General features: G+C 40.1%; 1 protein-coding gene across 3 annotated transcripts; it reads right to left on the bottom strand.

Annotated features, from left to right (window-relative positions):
- Nucleotides 1–592: 592 nt before the first annotated feature.
- On the bottom strand, nucleotides 593–17,585 carry LOC149316297 (protein zyg-11 homolog B-like). Of its 3 annotated transcripts, none has more exons than XM_089515161.1 (14): nucleotides 17,461–17,585; nucleotides 13,482–13,647; nucleotides 12,242–12,996; nucleotides 10,997–11,137; nucleotides 10,579–10,755; nucleotides 9,572–9,636; nucleotides 8,039–8,138; nucleotides 7,889–7,942; nucleotides 7,605–7,766; nucleotides 7,481–7,528; nucleotides 6,681–6,878; nucleotides 6,536–6,597; nucleotides 4,936–5,033; nucleotides 593–1,594 (listed from the first exon to the last, which is right to left on the bottom strand). In XM_089515161.1, exons 1-14 carry the CDS (start codon nucleotides 17,533–17,535, stop codon nucleotides 1,404–1,406), a joined length of 2,292 nt encoding a protein of 763 aa, XP_089371287.1. In that variant the 5' UTR covers nucleotides 17,536–17,585; the 3' UTR covers nucleotides 593–1,403. The 3 variants fall into 3 exon arrangements, with proteins under 3 accessions (XP_089371287.1, XP_089371289.1, XP_089371288.1); XM_089515163.1 differs by having other exon boundaries at nucleotides 17,465–17,585; XM_089515162.1 differs by lacking the exon at nucleotides 593–1,594 and adding an exon at nucleotides 4,773–4,830.
- Nucleotides 17,586–20,074: the final 2,489 nt, after the last annotated feature.

Below are 20,074 nucleotides of genomic sequence, written 5' to 3'. Positions count from 1 at the left end.
AATTTATTATTTGCATTATTTATTTTAAAAGATGGCATGTTTGCTGACACTGGTCAATTTATAAGGAGGCAAATATGCAGGCTATAGTACTAACAGTCTATAGCAAAGAAAGAAGGAAAATACCTGCGTGACCTAAGCATTTCCTTTTTAATGTGTGAAGACCAAACTAGATGTTTTGACAGCACAACCTATCTGCTTCAGGGCAAACCATTCTGATGTTTTATGAAGTGACACTGGGCACAATTTAAAGCGTCTCATGAGGATGCAGAACTTCTTCCTCGGTTGCCTATGCTTTCTTCTCCAAAACAATTTCAATACAGTGAGCAAAAACAAAGTAACATGTGGAGAGGTTATTTCTGATCTCAGAACCTCCTCTGAATAGCAGTTTCCCTGGGGTAGGTCCAGAGCCATCCCAGTATCCCGTCACTGCTTTTAAACTTCACCTACGTTATCTGTGAAAACACAGCTATATTGAAGCAAACTCGTTTTCTTATAACCTTAGGATTCTATTGATATTACTACTGTGACCCTTGTGAAACTTCGTTCCATCCTTAGTACTAGCCAGTTTGATGAAGATAAACACATGCAGCTATTTTTAACTGTCGTCAGTGGACATGCCTTTTATTTTTGATATGAAAACTTCAAAGCACCTTGAATGATCCCTCTCCCACCTTATACAAAAATAGCTTATATATACACTCCCAAAACAATGCAATTACCATGCCTTATGTTAGACTTGGCAATATAGAGTAAAACAGCAGACAAAATTCTCCCTTTTAGGACATGCACACTTAGAAGAAGTGTTGCATAAGCAGTTTATGAAAACTTGTGTCTGGCCTAACAACCTGCCATAGATTCATCCAACATATTAACTGAACTAGTTTCCCTGTGCCCAGTATTTTCAGAGTTCTTCCCAAACCACTTGGAATTTTACTGAAAAGGAATTATATCTTGAACCAGTAATAATAATAATAATAATAAGTAAGGCTAAGCCAATCTTATTTCTGCTCAGCAGTCATAAATAGTACTGATTCTACTATAGGTATAATAGGTAATGACCATTTTAGGGACTATTTGCATGAGAAGAAACAGTTTTAAAGTTTCATTTGCAATGTCCTTAACTTTTTGACTGCCACCATAAACACTGGTTGTTCGCAAATTTCAGACTCTGTTCAAGCCCTACAAAACTAGCAAGCAGTTTTGTCTAGGAATAGGGCTCCATCTCCCTTGTAAAAATGGAAGTTACAAATTCAAGCAACTTTTTAGACTTCCAGGTGTGCACACCATACAAATATCTTCAGCTCTTACAAGAATGGCCATCTGGACCAGAAATAACTGAAAGGATAGAAATCACCAGCACACCTTGAGAAAACAACAGGATGAATGTTCAGTAGTGTCCTCCGTTATCCATTTGATTTGGCTTGTAGCTCCTTTAGGTGTTTAGGCTTCCCATAATATTTCACGTGAGTGTCCACGTAAGTTAGTATCTCATTTGTTAGATACTGAACATCTGGATCACTTTGATCATTTTCTTTGATGTTATACAAATGTTGTATCCCATTCTCTTCTATTAGCATGGCACAGTATCTCGCAGCTGAAGAGAAAGAAAGAGTTGGTTTACTAGAAGACCCTATATGAATTACAATGCTTAAAAAACTGATATCTTCCTCTAACCACACTGACTCAAATCTTCTCAAGAGATGCTGGCTGATTTCTGCTCCTATTAATCTATTACATAAAACCACAGCAAGACAGAATGTGCAGTTCTTTATTGAAGAAATATTCACTTTGAAATGTGTAATCACTGCAGTTTTCATCATAGTACTGGAGATTAGCAGCATTCCAAATGAATAGTTGCTGCAACAATATAGGTGTATCTAGGCATCCAACTCTAACAGAAAAGCATTATGCAATAGTTTTTCATTGCTGTCTGACTTCCAAGTCACTTCTGGCTTATGGCAACCCTAACATGACACTATCCCATTTTCTTTTTCTTGGCAAGAATTCTTTAGAAGGGATTAGCCCTTGCCTTCCTCTTAAAGCTGAGAGTGTGATGTGCCCAAGGCTACCCAATGGATTTCCATGGCTCAGTGGGAATTCAAGCCCTTGTCTCATGGGGTCCTAACCCAGCCCTCAAGCCACTACATCACACTAGCTCTCATTATAGTGAGTAGTGTGGCCAAAAGGGCAGTGTAATGTGCTGTGAGAACTAGTTAAAAGATGACTGTGGTGTATGGTTTTCAAAAACAAAAACATGCAAAGCCAGCTAAGTATGCTCTACTATATATTTGCATCCAAAGATACAGTTGGCATTTGTCATAAGAAATCCAAACAATATACTCAACTATAAGTCGAAAAATTTGTACCTCAAAATGAACTCCAAAATCCTGGGTAGATTTATGGAAGGGTCAATGAGTTAATGCTAATAAATTTTGTGTAAGAAGAAGTGCCCACCTTCCTCTGTAGCCTTGTAACGGCTCCCTGTTTGAGCCCCAGTGCCAGCCTCCGTTTTGGAGAGGCTGCAGCCAAGCTCCCAACTTCTCCATTCCCCATTAGCCAGGCAGGGAGGAGGATGAGCTTTCCATTCAGCCATGCCAGGAGGACTACAGAGAGCTGTGGAGGAGGAAGGCAGAGAGGCAGAGCCTGGGTAGGACTCTCTCTGGAGGGAGAAGGAAGGAAGGAAGTGTTTCCCCAGGGTTTGGCAAGGTTTCTTCAGGGAGGGGTTGCCATTGCATCCTCTGAGGGTGAGAGAGAAGGACTTTCCCTAGGGCTTTGCAAAGAGAGGGGTTGCCATTGCCACTTCTGAGGCTGAGAGTGTGATTTAGCCCAGCGAGGTATTTTAATGTCCAAGCAACAGATCAAACCCTGGTCCTTCTCTACCACTGCCTCCTAATGTCCCTTAATTCTATTATTATTATTATTATTATTATTATTAACTGAGAGAGTCTGCTTCCTCAGATGCATTTGGTCTCAGAGATGCTCCAAAATCTACATGTCCATTATTATTATTATTATTATTATTATTATTATTATTAACTGAGTCTGCTTCCTCAGATGCACTTGGTCTCAGAGGTGCAACAAGATCTCTATATTTATATTAATGTTTTTTAATATATATTAATCTTTTTGGTTTTAGTTGGTTGTGTCCTCCATTTTTTTTAATGTCCTACATTTGGGCTAAATTTTGTCCTACAATTTGCCCTACATTTTATTCTACCCTACGCGCAGCCAGACCTAACAAGCTGCTGCTGACTTGCTGAGGAAAGGAACACACAGAAAGTATGCCCTGGCTTGTACCCCGTTTTGCCTGGAAGTCCTGGGGGTGAGGAGAGAGAGAGAGAGAGAGAAAGGTTTGTCCTCCATTTCTGCTAGCTATGAACCTTGGAGTCCTGGGGGTGAAAAGCAGAGAGACAGTGGGGTCTGTCCTCCTTTTCACAAGCCACGTGCCTTGGAGATACTTTTGGTAAGGGGAAGAGTGTGTGTGTGCACGCGCACATGTGCACGCTGAGGTTTGTTTCCCCTTTTCCATGCTGAGATTGATGCTTGGGAGAGGTCCAGAGAGTGAGATATAGGGAGGGAAGTGGTGCTTTGTTCCCCCTCCCCCCTTTAGATCTTTTGTAACATCCTCCAGGGTTTGCTCCTTGACTTATCCACGGGTCATATCAAAATCCATGATTTTGGATCCAAAAACTGCCCTTGACTTATACATGAGGTCGACTTATACATGAGTATATACGGTACTTCACTGTAGTGTCTCAGCATTAATACAGTAATAATACTGAAATAATGGAACGACACAGAGCCATTGTCCAGCCAAAGGACTCTGCCATCACCTAGAAAAGAGCTTCTATACTTGCTGTGGACTCAGGAAAAGCAAGGGAGGAGTAAAACCTATTAAGTCAGAGACCTGAGTACTTGCACAGTTGTTTTCCTGTCTTCTTGCAGGGGAAGGGACCCAACTGGAATTTCTTGGGCTGAGAGGTTTCTTGCCATTCTCTTTAAATTCTCAGAGGGAGCCATCAGGCAGACCTAGCAACATCTTGGACTGCCTGAAGGAAGAGGCCCCTCCCTCCTCAACTGTCATCTCGGCCTCAGAGGGAGCCATCAGGCAGACCAGCAACATCAGGGACTGCCTGAAGGAAGAGGCCCCTCCCTCCTCAACTGTCATCTCGGCCTCAGAGGGAGCCATCAGGCAGACCTAGCAACATCTTGGACTGCCTGAAGGAAGAGGCCCCTCCCTCCTCAACTGTCATCTCGGCCTCAGAGGGAGCCATCAGGCAGACCTAGCAACATCTTGGACTGCCTGAAGGAAGAGGCCCCTCCCTCCTCAACTGTCATCTCGGCCTCAGAGGGAGCCATCAGGCAGACCTAGCAACATCTTGGACTGCCTGAAGGATGAGACTTCTCCCTCCTTTATTTTGTATTTTTTACGATTTTACTGTACACCGCTATGATCATCGCGGAATAGCGGTCTATAAATAAAACATATTATTATTATTATTATTATTAAAATGCTACATATCTCTTGCATACAAGTTCCATCCTTCTAATTTCCAGTAGCCATAATTTCCCATGTTATCTGATCTGGCAAAACTGTGGCTAACATTAACCTCAAATCATGATTTGCAAACCTGTTTTGAACTGGAGTTTCAGAAACTGTAGAGGCAAAAAAGGCACTAACCATAGTTTGCAAGTTTGGATCCTCCAGCAAGCCACAATTAGTGAAGCCAGGAGTGGAGGTGGAATCTTAGACATGACAAGAAGGTAAGTATATTTCCACGCTAATTAATGTTCAGTCTGAATTGAGATAGCATGCATTTTCATCTTTAACTAAGGTAAGTTGAGAAATGTGTGACAATAAAAAAATAAAGCATATTAATAAGCTTTAAATAATAAACATGCAAATATAATATTTATCACAAACCAAGTACATACGGGTTTTGCAACAGATGTGCAGAATAGCCCACGCTGCCCATATCTGAACACCAGGTAACACAAAGCAGTCTAGCAATGGGTAGAAAGGCCGAAGGGATCTATGGGTTGAAGGAGAGTTACAACATGTTTATTATTTCAGAGTTAATATATTATCAGATCATGTAAAACTCATTTCTGCAAACACATGTAGGTTTTATATTATTAAAAATGACAAAAATGCCATATAATGTTCAGTTAAAACTTTCAAAGCTGCTATTGATAATTGTAGGATGTTTTTTGGAGATGTTACTGTAAACAGAATTACTGGGGGGGGGGGGGGAATAAAATAAAATTTGCTTAAGGATCATAAGGCTCTACTCCCATCTTCTATAAGAAGAAAGGTCCAACATAAACATTTAGTGAAAACAGAAAGAATTGTTGAGATCACAACTGACATTACATAGTGGATCAGAAATCTTATAAATTGCTTTAAACCACTGAAGAATGTGGAACAAAGAATATCAACAGGGAGAAAACAGCAAAAGGTTCAACAGTATCCGTTTCATTTGTGGTATAGCCAGAAACAGCATATGAGGTTAAGAGTACCCTTTTCAGTTACTAAAAACTGACTGGTTCATAAAAACATATGGTGCTTATTTTATCATATGACAAAAACCAACACCACAGTGGCTGAGTTTACCATAGCTCAGAAAAGCAGGCAACAGATCATATGCATCCTGCACCTCCCCCACATCTCAGGCACAAATCCCACCTACACCCCTTTCCTTCATTGTAGTTACTGCTTTCCAAGTTAGCAAGCATTAGAGCCAATTTGGTGTTTGCAAGTCAGCTCCAAAATCCTAGAGGGGAACCCTTATTTGTGTTCAGGCTGCGTGGGTAGATGGTGGGAAGAACATACATTGAATATATTAGCATAAATGAACACACAAACTGATCTTGGTAACTTAACCATGTCAAAAGATTGCCAATACCATCTCTGCACTTATCTTTACAACCAAGACTAAGTAAAAAAAAAAAGTTGATTTTGAGGCAACAGAATTACTACTGTTTGAGAAAAGTCTTGCTAATTGTTTTAAAAGTCTGAAGTATTGTTTTGATAAGCACCTAACTTTATTAGAGTTGAACATGATGCTTCTGGCCCCATTCAGTATAAACTGTTTTGCACATTTATGGCTTTTTCTTTCTCAGCAAGCTCAGTGGTTTAGACCCCAACTCTGACAGATGCAATATTGGCAGGTCAGCAATTCAAGGCCCAAGTGCTGCGAGACAGAGCAAGCTCTCGTCATTAGCATCTGCCAACCTAGTGATCAAAAGTATGTAAAAGTGCAAGTAGATAAATATGTACTACTTCAGTGGGAAGGTAACAGTGTTCCATACAGTCATGCTGGTCACATGACCACATGAGTCATATTTGACAAAGCTGGCTCTTTGGCTTAGTAACAGAAATGAGCACTACACCCTACAGTCAAGACATGACTAGATAATCATGTCAAACAGGAAACCTTTACCTTTTACCTTTTTAACACTTTCTAAAGGGTCTCTCATTTACAGAATAAAGTATACAGCTATTGTTCAATATACATTTTAAACAATGTTATACCTATAAGCTGGAAGTGCTACCATCTTGCATTCTGGTGTTGGCCACTTCAGGAGGGCTGAGTGCTGCAAAAAGGAAAGGCATGTGTCAATTTTTCAATCAGCTCTCAAAAATAATCAAAAGAATTAAGCAATCAAGTTTAGCATACCAGTTTTTCAATTAGGGATCTTCTTTGTGTCTGACTCAACGTCCAGGCTTGTTCACCTCTAGACAGCAAATTGGCAATAATCCCAGCTGAAAAGTAACCAACTTCCATTTCAGCACTGCTCAGCAATTCACTGACGTGATCTATGAAATCCTTCTGCATTAACTTGGAATGTAGCTCTCTCACTTCTGCTACATTGTTCTGATTATGACAGGAAAGGAAATGCAATTATTAAGATGGCAGACAGTGGATGCTTCACTAACTATTGTTAAAGTGAATAATTCCTTCTAGAGCAGTGCCACTTGCGCTACCTGATGTGGAGGGCTGGCACCCCACCGCCAGTGTCAGGAGCCAGTACCATATTTGTGTCCATTCCCAACAACTGCTCCTTTCTTTCCTGGAAACTTACCAGGGACTGGCAGCCAATGGCTTATGGATCAGCACCAGTCCCTGAACTACCTCTTGAATAGCACTTTTCATGATGGGCCAACACATTAGTGTTACTATTTTGACAAATGCCATATATTTCAAACCAGTGAGGAATTCATGGTGTGTACTGTATTTCAGTGATTCGTCAATCAATACATTGAACAATTCTCCTTAAAACAAAACTCATTTAGGCTGGCTTGCTTGCGTTTTTTATTTTATTAGTACTACTACCATTAGTTTTCCCCATTTTTCAAGGAACATTGGAGACAAAAAGGGCAAGAAGGATTACTTTAATTACAAAAATGTCATACATTTACAGTATACACCTTTTACAAACCAAAATTCCAATATGCTGCACTCAATTATGAACTTACCAGAAGGCCAAGGACTTTGTGCTGTATAGAAGAATCAGAAGAAAATGTCTGTAAAGAGAGATAAATAGAAGGTTAAATACAATTCCATTTATCAACAAGTTAGAAAGACAGCTCACATGTTTACCTCTAAAACTCTCAGGAAAAGTTCTAATCCTTTGTTATCAATGAAATGTCGGCAGGTAGTTGGAGCTTCATCTGTGAGATTCCAAAGTGCACTCAGTGTAAAATGGAAAGTTGTATCCAATTCATTCTGATTTGTTTTCTGTTCAATTATTTCCAAAAGTTTCTGTGGGGAAAGAGGAAAACACAATTAATGTGACAGTGTAAAAAGATGGGATATGCTATTTACAGAATGACTTCTTGTAACAAGTTTGCCATACTATTACATGTGGAAGATGCATAACTCACCCCAACAACAATGTAGAACTCTGAAGTAAGCTGTGCTGCTTGTTCATCTGAAAGCTGAAAACAAAGTAGATATTTAAAAAGTAATCCTTAGAAGAGCTAAAAAAAAAACCCCAACAACACCAGTTTAAATGGGGAAAAAATCCCACATACCTTAAGTGCCAGGATAGAGATTATGTTAACTGCAATTCTTTGTATATGTTGATTTTCCTGGTTACATAACCATTGAACAACAAATTTAGCAGCTGCAAACCTACAATATGAAAGCAATGACACAGCAATTACTTTGTGACTCAGGTTAATCAAGTCACAGTGGAGGACAAAAACAATCTCCTTTTTCACTGCCACCATTTTTGAAGTAATTTAGTACCATCCTTATGGAAACAGCAACTGAAAAAGCCTGAGTTCCTACATACAGCCTAAAACTAGTTAGTCTTTCTAAAGATATACAAGAGGATAACAAGGCTGACTATTCAGGAGCCCTGGTGGCACAGTGGTTAAATGCCTGTACTGCAGCCATTCACTCAAAACCACAAGGTTGCGAGTTCAAGACCAGCAAAAGGGCCTAAGCTCGACTCAGGCTTGCATCCTTCCGAGGTCGCTGAAATGAGTACCCAGACTGTTGGGGGCAAATTAGCTTACTTGCTGTTCACCGCTATGATCTTTGGAATAGCGGTATATAAATAAAACAAATTATTAATTATTATTATTCCAAGAACAGTTTAAAAATTAAAGTGTTCTGAAGTTAGAGGTATATGCAGTAAGATGCTAGTGTTGCAGAGCTTAGGTAAGCCGCCTCTTAAAAAGGAGAAAGAAAGAGGATGCATAGTTTGAACTGAGAGCAGCTCAGTAACAAGGTCTGACTTGATTCCCAATGTATTTTTGAACATCTCCAAGATGCATAATCAGAATGAGCAGTAGAATGAGCAGTAGCAGCCTTGCCAGTGCCAAGTCAGGCATCTCAAGACTGCCTTACATTAAATTAGATGTGAAAGGCAAGTCATCTCTTTAGGTCAGCACTGTTTACTATTAGATGCTCTCCATGGCCTCAGTTTTTGCAAGCTCTACTGCATAAGCTTTGTTTAATCAAAGATGGTAGTAACCTAATCTGTTTATAGAAGACTATCACCTGTTTAGAGCCCCCTCTCAGACTATGTTTGACTTTCTCTAACTTTGAACAGCAACAGAAATTTTCTCAGTGATGCACCTTGGCTGCCTTCTCTCCTTTACCTATGTCTTTGCTAATGAACTGCCCCAATTTTAAATGCAATGCTGGGTGAGTGACTACCACACAGCCATGCATCATTTCAAATAGCCAACTTTCTGTTTACATTATGCTTCCATCATTGGTATGCCATCCACTTGGTCTCATGGACTTTCAAATACCTAGTTTTAATTGGATGAGCCAATCATGTGGAATGCTACTTGGATAAGCAGCTTTTATCTAGCTGGCATTGCAATGGAAGTAGATTTGGAGTGATTGTCTGAGGGAAGAAGTCTACCAATGCTTCAGCTAAACCTCTCATGGAAAAGAAGAGAAGTTTAAGAAATGTTTGACCAGTATCTCAATTTTTTACATTTTAAGGGTTAGAGGTGGACATAGACTATGCTGGGTGATGAAAAGAATAAGTCAATGGGTCAGACTGAGCAACTGGTCTTATATGTTACTGCATAAGTGTCACTTGCCTGTTAAATGGAACATCTTGCAGAATCCTAACACTGGATAATGAAAGAAGACAATTCTTCTGGAGCTGGAAGGAGATAGAGACGGAGCATTTAACAACACAAAAATCAATAATTATTTCAAGAATAATTATTTTAAGGAAAAGGGGAATTCAAGAATACATGCTTTGTATTTTGCATGGTAGCTTGGTTTTGGAAGCAAGAGTGATATTTAGTATACAGAATGACTTGTCCAATGTCTGTTCCTTAAGTAGTATCTTTCAACATTTGACAAGGGAAAGCTATTTTACAAGAAACTAACTCTATACTAGGGAAAGCAAGCTCCACAAAGCATACACCGATTTCTACTTCTGAACCAGTAAATGACCAGAAGGCTGCAAAAATGACACTGGGGGAAGATTTATATGACAGCTTCTTATATCTTTCTGTTAATGTGCAGAAATATTACTTTCATTGTTCGGATTATAATTATGAGCGTCACTTCTTTTCTTTTAAAGATCAAGCAGTGAAACTGGAACCACTACATTTATTGTATCAGCTCAGTTTTCCGTTTAATTTGTGGTCACTGAATTATATGTTATTCATGTTGAAGCCCTAAATATTTCAGATATCTGAATAATGATCTACAGTGTACAGGAACAAACAAACAGAAGCCTGGATTTTGTTTAAGCCTCTCTCTTTAAGAAGATTTCTTAAAGAAAGTCATCGTCTTGCAGGCCAAAAACGTAAACAGAAAAACACATATTGAACAGTTCATTATCTATGCCATCTACAGAAAAAAATATTCAGCATTATGGAAGCAGACATAAAGCATTGTCTGACATGCACTTTGGACAAACAGAATCTTACTAGAGCTCTGCAATCAGAAACTGAGTACTAAGTGGAAGAAGAGCATGAATGGACACTGAAAGGGGAAATACTGCTACCAATGTCACACCAATGTCAAGTAGATTTTATAAGATACTCTTATTAGAATAGTTGAGCAATCCTTGAGTGACTCACATCCTTACCTGCTGCTGTTCAGGAAAAGTTTCCATAGCTTTTAGGAGCAACTGGATCACACTGGAGAGCAGACGAACAGGCATGCCTGCTGCTAAACCTTGCCTAGTTAAATTGAGGGCACAGGCACTAGCAGTCAACTGTACTGCCAAATCCAAAGGGTGATTTCTCATTCCAATAATCACAAGCTGCAATACGAAAGGAAATGAAGAAAGACTCAGATACAGCTCATACTAGAAGACAACTACTATAAAAATAAGATTGGACATATGGAAATAAGCAATTGTGAGCTATTGATAGATACAAATAGAAACCAATGCCCTTAAATGGCAAGAAAAAAAACCGCACTGCAAAATCCCAAGTAAGTGATATCAATACTGGTTACAATTTAATAACCAACTATTTCTTTCATGCTATAATTTGTCTTACCTTTAGAATTTCAGGTTTTGTAATTCTCATAAAACATGTCTGAGTAAAAAGATGAAAGAAGGCTTCCTTCACAAAACATGCTCTCTCGCTGTAGCGTTTCAAAGCCTCTGAAATTTGCATTTCATTTTCTCCTCCTGATACCTTTTCACATATAAAGAAATCAAAAAAGGTGTTTTTTTTTACATTTCTAAGGATCAGAATATTAATTCCATGTCTGATAAATGTAATTGTTAAATGTGGTCCTGATTTTAAATGATATTCCTGAAGCAGCATCACCTAGGTCTGAGAATACAGAAAGTACACCCAATGTTTACCAGTATTTGGCTGACATCCTGGTAGTTACTGCCAACTAGATCAGACCCATTCAATCCATTGTTGAATGGTGAGTCAACACATAAATAAATCCCAAAGATTCAGTGGGTCTACTCTGGCAAGAATAAACAGGATTTAGGCCTTTGTGTGTCACAAATACCATTCCTGAAATCTGGTAAGAATAGACAACTGGAAGATGTCCATCCCCTTTGAAGTAACCAGATGGATACTATATTGCACAAGCTAAAGGGCAGTCATTTCATCACCCCCTCATACATCTGATACCTTAATGCCTTTCAAACTGTGTTCAGTCATAAATAATGGGACTACCCTGGACCTAGCCAGAGGCCTCAGACAGAAACCGAACTGAATGTTTTGTAACATGCATTGTTCCTCCTCAGAGATTCTTGCAATTCTTCTCCACTTTTTCTCCTTCCTCAGTTACCGCACCTATGCAGTACACACAGACAAGAAGATCCCTTTCCCCCTTGTGCAGACTTTCCTGCCAAACAAGCTCTCGCTGCTCTATGAGAGGAGTTCGTGGTGTTTAGTTGCTAAACACATTGCTTTTACAACAAAATGAACCTGGATCAGCATGTTCTTAAAGGCAGAAAGTTCAGGCATTGTGCACCCCCCCCCCCCCAAAGCAAAAGGAAGAAGGAGTCTTGAGTTACTTCTGAAGAAAGATTAGTTTTCCCTGGAGAAGAGGAAGAGAATACATTTTCCTGCTCATCAGGGGTTTGGCATATTGCATGGCATGTGGACAGCTATGTATGAAAACCTTACATGTACGTTCAAGTGAGTCCTTGCTTCAAATGAATGACTGGGTGTTATGTCTATGTTTCAGAAGATAATTATTCAGGTTTGCGTTATGGGTCTAGGACTATAATGTCTACCACCACTGTAACTGTAGAATATTTTTAAAATGCAAACCTTCAGGGTTCCTTCTCCTGAAAGGAAGTCTGTGTATCCAGCTTCAGTTCCAAGCAACCCCACAAAACTCATTCTTGGATGCTGCTTTACAAATGCTTCTACAGCCTCATCTGTAATGGATTTACTTCCAGAAATATCCAGAGATACAAGATTAGGCAGAATGTCTTTTTGCTCCAGCAAATGACAGGGAATGTCTGATGTGGAATGCTGCTCATCTGAGATATCAAGGTGGATCAGATGCTTCAGTTCCCTTATTACTTCTAAGAACTTTGGTGTAGACATTTTCAAACATTTCAGACTGTGCATAGTTAAAGACTTCAGTTGATTTTTGCAGGCATGAAGGGCAGTTATGTCAGAGACAGAAGTGTTGGATATGTCCAAGCTTTCTAATTTTGGCAGGGAAGTAACTTCAGCTAGATCTTCATTGTGGAAAAGCACGTTGGTAATGCTCAGAGAGCGAAGACCAGATAACTGACTAAAACACCTTTCATAAGGATTTGATGGGGAAATAGTTAATGAGTCTAAAACAAGGCACTGAAGGTTGTTCTGAATCCAGGTACTGCTACCCAGCCCATGCACCACGTCTGTAACAGTAACGGCATCATTCATTCCTGCAGCATCAAGTTCAACTAGTTTATGATGACAAAAGGCTTTTTTAAATGACTGGGCTGAGATTTTAGCTTTCCGGATACAAGCTTGCTTCAAACGCATTTGGTTCCCCCGGAAGATGCCCACTGTGCCATCATTAAGCAGCTCTATTAAAAAAGGAAAATCAATTGGTAAAACAGTATTACATGTCTAACCTGCTGCCACCACCCTGAATCATGAAACATATGGCATACAATTTAATCAAATGTACTTTTGTTTGCATCACTGATTCCTCTTCTGCTTGTCATAATGGTGTAAGGGAGAGGGTAGTTCTATGCAGCATAATTAAGAGCACAATCTGACAACTGAAAACAAGCAAATTTTAATCTAAACATGGTGGTAAAGCTAATATGATGCCTAAGTTTTGATAGCTAAGACAAGTTGTAATTTAATCTAGTTCCTTCTCTCTTTAAATCCTTCATGACAAATCATTGTTCAACACTCTAGAAGTATACACATATGAAGGAAATCATTCCCCAAGTCTTCAAAACACAGAAATATGGTATACACAGAACAAGATTTTTTTATTGACTCCATGTCAGAAAACTGGTGCCAAACATTCTCTCACTGTTGGCACAAAATTGATGCTTACCTCGATATGCCATTGTTTGCAGCAATCGGTCAGCCACTTCTTGAGGAAGCCTTTCAGATTCTTTGAGACACAATGACCCATCTGGCCTTTCTACACAGAATTTTTCTAAATCAGCAACTAAGACGTTCAAGCAGATGTCAACTAGAGAATATGGTGATGCTTCAGCCTAAACAAAACAGCAGCCGATGATTAAAAAACTAACACCATAGAGTCCATAGGGACAATGTTTAGAACACTTTACAAGTTATTGAGACACATTACTAAAAACAAACAAACCTATTCACAATAATCCTAAGTGCCTATATTTAATACCCACAATTAAATTAATATTATGCATACAGAAAAAGATATATTATTCTGGATGTGTCTAATCAATAATTTTACATTGTAAAATCTTCCCATTGGATATGCTGCCAGAGCATGTTCTCATTTGCCTAACAAGGCAAAATCTCCCAAGATGGACATGAAATGGTTTGCCTAACTGTGCAAGATTTGCCTGAAAGTAAAATTATCCCGCTGACCTCCATGAGATGTGACCTAAACCTATGTCAGCATTATGAATCTAATAATTTATCTTAAGCTTAATTTGCAAATGCTTTCATAGAGCAGAATTCAACAGTGTGTGTCTGCTGACAGAAGATTCATCAGCAGATCCAGGAGGAGGCAAATTTCCTTCCTACACAGCCCCAACTCATAGTGAGCTGGATTCCTTCCTCACCACCTCTAAACTATTCAATACTCTTGTCTATGTGAGTTTCCTAACCCTCCAAAGCACATACTGAGAGTATAGCAAGGTTGCATTGGAAGAGGGATTTCAAAGCTTTGAATTCTCAAAAGCAATTCATTCCATTTATTTGTAGTATTTAAAAAAGTAATTTGTTGTTGTTATGCAATTCAATGATAAAATTGATTCCCTGTATTACTTGTTACTTTTCCACTTGTTTTTTTCTAACTCCTTTTTTTTAAAAAAAAAAAGTGTTCATAAGAAACTGGCATAAAATGTGAGCAATCCCTATCAAAATGCCCTTTGAAAGGATTCTAAAAAGAAGCCAGCGTGGTGCAGTAGTTTGAGCATTGGACCATGACTGTGGAGACCAGGGTTCGAATCCCCACTGAGCCATGAAACCCACTATCCTGTGATAGTTTGGAATAGGGTTGCCATAAGCTGGAAAAAACTTGAAGGCACACAACAACAACAAAGAAGCCAGAATATGAAATTCAGCGCAACAATATGGGTGTTTCATTCTGATTCGTGACACTACTTTTAAAATGTAATTTCAGGAAAGAGGATACTTATAATTCATTACCTGCAACCTTTGGGAATCATCTGTTCTGGGAGCTAATGCTTTTGCTTCTTCTTTCAGCAGATGTACACTGTGGGTGCTAGCCACTTCTTCTATAGTAAAGTTTTGCGCATGCTCAGGTTTCATTCCTTAACCTTTCTCAGGAGAAAGCCTTGGCACTAAGAGGTATCAGGTCTGAGTTTCTATGACAAGTTAAATCCTATATTCATTGTTCCCTCCAGACCTATTCATTCCACACTTTTCCTAAGGCACATGTTCTATCATATAGGCCAGACTAGAACTGTATCAACATGTAGGGCAAACCTGTAGGCAAACTGCACTAATTCAATGAGCCTACACTGTTTCAGATTAACAACATGATTCAGGCTATAGTTTCAGTTTTTTTGAACTACCCAAAGCCAAAGCTATTCAAAACTCTCTCTTCATGCCCCAAATAATTGGTTTTCCATCTCCTTTAGGAAAGAAAGGTCTGGGGTGCGTTGTTGTGTGCCATCAAGCCATTTCTGACTTATGGCAACCCTAAGGCAAAGCTATCACGGAGTTTTCTTGGCAAGATTTCTTCAGAGGAGGTTTGCCTTTGCCATCTTCTGAGGGTGAGATGTGACTTGCCCGGGGTCACCCAATCGATTTTCATGGCCAGGCCAGGATTCGAATCCTGGTCTCCAGAGTAATGCATACTCCAATGCTCAAACCACTACACCATGCTGGGTGCATCTACCAGGTAGAAATAATTGTGACACAACTTTAAGTGCTGTATCTCCATCCTAAGGAATCCTGGGACATGTAGTTTTACAAGGTCTTGAACCTTTTCTGCCAAGAAGTGCTGGTGCCTCACAAAACCACAAATCCCAGGATTCTGTAGGATGGAACCAGTTAAAGTTAAAGTGGGGTCAAACTGCATTATTACTATAGTGAAGATGCCTCCCTGAGTTGATCAGCCCCAATAGTCCACAAAAGGCAGAACCTTGCTGCCACACAAGCTAACTGAGGTCTTTCAGGCTGGGTGGAAACCAGACAGAAAAACAACATCCTCCCCCAGTTCTGTTGTTGTTGTTCAACAGGTAGTTAATACTGAGAGGCATGTTGACTCTGAAACCTGAAGGCTGCATATACCCGTTGTAAGAAGATGCAGGCTGAATCTCCCTTATCTGAAATTCAAAAATCAGAAATACTCCAAAACCCAAAATGTGTTTCATGAGTGGCTGAGACAGTGACACCTTTGTTTCTTGATGGTTCAATGCACACAAACTTTTGTTTCATGCACAAAATGATTAAAAATACTATATTAATTTATCTTCAGGTTATCTATACAAGGTGTATATGAAACATAAATGACTTGTGTTTAGATTTAGGTCCTATTTCCCAGATAACTCATTAACAATCTAGAAATCATGCCCTATGACAAGTGACTCTGGGAGCTGGGGATATTTAGCCTGGAGAAGGTTAAAGGGTGATGTGATAGCCCTGTTTAAGTATTTGAAAGGATGTCATATTGAGGAGGGAGCAAGCTTGTTTTCTGCTGCTCCTGAGAACAGGATACAGAACAATGGATGCAAGCTGCAGGAAAAGAGATTCCACCTCAACATTAGGAGGAGCTTCCTGAGAGTAAGGGCTGTTCGACAGTGGAACACACTCCTTCCTCGAAGTGTAGTGGAGTCTCCTTCCTTAGAGGTCTTCAAAGAGAGGCTGGATGGCCATCTGTCAATGGGGATGCTTTGATAGTGAGTTCCTGCATGGCAGAGAAGTTTTTTCCCTTGAGGTCTCTTCCAACTCTAGGATTCTGCGTTTCTTGTTGTTAACTGCCCTTGAGTCAATCTCAATGCATGGCGACCCTATGGATGAGACCTCTCCAAGGTTGTCTGCCTGTCCTCCCCTGCTCTGCTTAGGTCCTGTAAATTCATCCCTGTGAATTCTAGCATGAAGCCTTCCTCTTCTTCTACTTCCCTCAGCCTTTCCTAGCATTATCGTCTTTTCCAGTTATCCAAAGTACTTGCTCATCTTGGCTTCCGAGGAAGTTTCAGGCTTGACTTGTTCAAGGATCCATCTATTAGTCCTTTGGGCTTTCCATGTTATCCTCTCCCCTTTTCTCCAGCGCCAACCTCACATGAGCTTTCTCTTTACCCGCTTTCCTCACTGGCCAGATCTTGCACCCGCAATGCTCCTGCGCAGGTATCGGAAAATCCATGTCCTCCAAAATCTGAAGCCCCAAAGACTTCTGGAAGTGTCTCCTGATGCTGAGTGGGGTCTCTTTTCCTGCAGTGTGCATCCTTCCATGGATGGAGGCAAAGGCTAGCAGTGCCACCCCTTGCTTTCGAAACTGCTTGCCTGCTTCCTTCGTCGAGATGAATAAATGAAGACAGCTTCCCATTTCCCCAGCAGAGGCGTCCTTAAAGGGTGGTCTTTGGTTGTTTTCTCTGCCGCCTTGCTCCCAGAAAGGGACCCAAGGCGCCTCACAAACAAAACCAAGAGCTAAATAATGTTTTTAGTTCATGTCGACATCACCCTTTTCCTGGGGCTCTGGGCCCACAACAAACTCCAGCCCCCAGAATGCCATAGCCTTGAGCCAGAGAGAGTCAAAGCGCTACCAAACCGGGCTATCTCTCCAGTGTGGACGCAGCCCGTGTTGCTCTCCCGGCTCAGTCCTCCCTCCCTCCCTGCTGCCCGGTCCCACTCGCCTGCACAGCCGGACACTCCCCGCAGAGGGTCAGCGGCGCTCGCTGCCGGTTCTGGATGTGCAGGAACCGCACCATGGCCCAGGACCGGCATCAAACTCGCCCAGGAACCGGAAGTGGGGCGGCACGGACCGAATAAAAAGGAGGGCAGGGCACCCTTTGCCAGCCGTGGCGGCGGAAGTCGCTCGGGCGCATGCGCCGAGTGGGCGGGGACGGAGAAAGAAAGCCGTTGGGCGGGGGAGGCTAGTGAGCAAAATCGATTGCCGAGTAATGGATGAAGAAGAAGAAGAAGAAGAAGAAGAAGAAGAAGATAATAATAAAAGATAATAGTAAATAATAATAATAATAATAATAATAATAATAAAAAAAATAATGAGGAGGATGAGGCTGATAATAAATGATAACAATAAATAATGATGATTATAATGATAATAATAAATAATTAGATAAGAATCATCATCATCATCATAATGATAATAAAATAATAAATAATGATGAGGGTGAGGATGATAATAAATGATGATGATGATAAATAATCATAATCATGATGATGATGGTTATAAATAATAATAATAATAATAATAATTGTCATAATAATGATTATGACAATGATAAATAATGATGGTGATGATGATTTTAATGCCGCCTTTCTCCCAGGAGGGACCCCAGGCAGCTGTCAGATAGAAAACACTTAAAATTTCAATAAAACTCAAAACAATTAAAATAATCTATGAACTATAAGTCTATGAACAATAAATAAATGAATAAACAAACAAATAACTCCATATAACAGCATCACTACTGGGGAAATGTGAAGCTGGCTTTATTTTTTCACAAACCCTGGTGCAGGGAACTTTATATTTAACGCAGTCTAAAATAGTTTATTGATTATATTTTGTATTCGTATTGTATTATTTTACTGATGTAATCCCACCTTGATCCATGGGAGAGGCAGGAAATATAAATAAAAACTATTATTATTATTATTATTATTATTATTATTATTATTATATTTGTTCCAAGTGCCAGACATTACTAGAACTGCCACTTGACTGTAATAGTACCTAATGACACCATTGGAACTATATCCTCAGACACTTAATCAGAAAAATCATTTATTCTTGAAAGGTGTCATCCCATGTAATACTTAAGTGAATCCCACTGTATTGAGTTATACTGTATCTCAACTTCACCGTATGGCAGCCCTATGAAAGAGAGACCTCTAAGTCACGCTATCCTCAACAGCTGTACCCATATCTTGCAGATACAGGACCATGACTATGTCTCTCCATCTGGGATGTAGCCTTCCTCTTTTCCTACTGCCTTCTGTCTTACCAAGCATTATCATCTTTTCTTTTAGCAAATCATGTCTTCTCGTGATATGTCCAAAGTACAACAGTTCGGTCATTTTGGCTTCTAGGGACAGTTCAGACTTGATTTGCTCCAGGACCCACTTGTTTGTCTTTTTAGCAGTCCATGCTTTCTGTAGAACTCTTCACTAGCACCACATTTCAAATAAGTTGATTTTCTTCCTAGTAGCATTCTTCACTGTCAAGCTTTTGCAATCATAGGGACTAAAAATATGATGACATGGATTGGGCAATACTACCTTTAGTATCAAATATCTTTACACTTTTAGTATTAAATATCTTTACATATTGTCTAGAAGTTCTTTTTTTGGCTGCCCTTCCAAGTCCTAGGAGTTTATCACACGGAGACAAATCCTGTGCAGAAACAGGATTTTTAAATCCCCTAAACACCCACAAATGCATGTTGTTTTTCAGACACGGCGGAAAGAGAAATAACGTGAAAATAACCCAAACGAAAAGCCAACAAAAACCACTCCTTTCTACTTTCAGAATTTCACCAGAAGTAAAAAGCGGGTTTTGTTGGCCTTCCATTCAGATTATTTTACCTTGGCCCGATTTAGATGGGCCTTTGCACCGCCCCCATCATGTGCTAGGGGTTGGCCGAGGACGCACCATCCATACCGGTCTCACCTCTAGCACGTGACGGGAGCATCAAAATGATGGCATCCTGTACACGCGGGCACCACCATTTTGACGTGACAGACACATAGCATCCGCACATCCCATCATGCTTGCGACATCACGAGTGCGCCATTTGCGCACTCGGGTGTCACAAGCGCGACGCAAAAAGAACCCGCTTTTTGCAGGTTCTTTTTCCGCCGCCGGGAAGCCTTGCGTTTGGCAGCTGAGGCTTCCTGCCGGCAGAAATGGAGGCGGCGGCAGACCACCCTTTTTGGGCAGTCTGTATCCCGCCATTTCTTTTTCACACAAACATCATCTGAAAAACAACCCACATTTGCAGTTTTTTTCTACTTTCTGTTTGGGTTAACTCCGAACGTCGTGAAAAACCCGCAAAAGCACTTTGGTTTCACTTTAAATCTAGTTTCTGCACAGGATATGTCCCGTGTGATAAACTCCTTAGTCTTCTGATTTCTTGACCGCTGTCTCTTCTGATGTACTCTAGTAGCTAGTTCAGTACCTTCCGATTTAGGGGCATCATCTTCTGGAACTATCTTTTGTTTCAATTTGGATTGTCTCAGCACAGGCTTTTCATAGTCAGACATTCAAAAGGAGTTTACCATGCCTCC

This window comes from Sceloporus occidentalis, unplaced genomic scaffold (genome assembly GCF_023333645.1).
Source record: "Sceloporus occidentalis isolate IW3139 unplaced genomic scaffold, rSceOcc1.0.p SCAF_3, whole genome shotgun sequence".
Taxonomy (NCBI): domain Eukaryota; kingdom Metazoa; phylum Chordata; class Lepidosauria; order Squamata; family Phrynosomatidae; genus Sceloporus; species Sceloporus occidentalis.
Note: the sequence above shows the minus strand (reverse complement) of the source record. Positions and strands in the feature narration are given on the sequence as shown.

What these genes read in the sequence shown, in the direction of transcription:
- LOC149316297 (XM_089515163.1), bottom strand. Translation starts at nt 17,551, where the DNA reads ATGCCGGTCCTGGGCCATGGTGCGGTTCCTGCACATCCAGAACCGGCA. An exon ending in TTTTCCTGAGAGTTTTAGAG is followed by an intron (nt 7,529 to 7,604) that starts GTAAACATGTGA and finishes CTCTCTTTACAG; the next exon opens with ACATTTTCTTCTGATTCTTC. An exon ending in GTAGCACTTCCAGCTTATAG is followed by an intron (nt 5,034 to 6,535) that starts GTATAACATTGT and finishes TTCAACCCATAG; the next exon opens with ATCCCTTCGGCCTTTCTACC.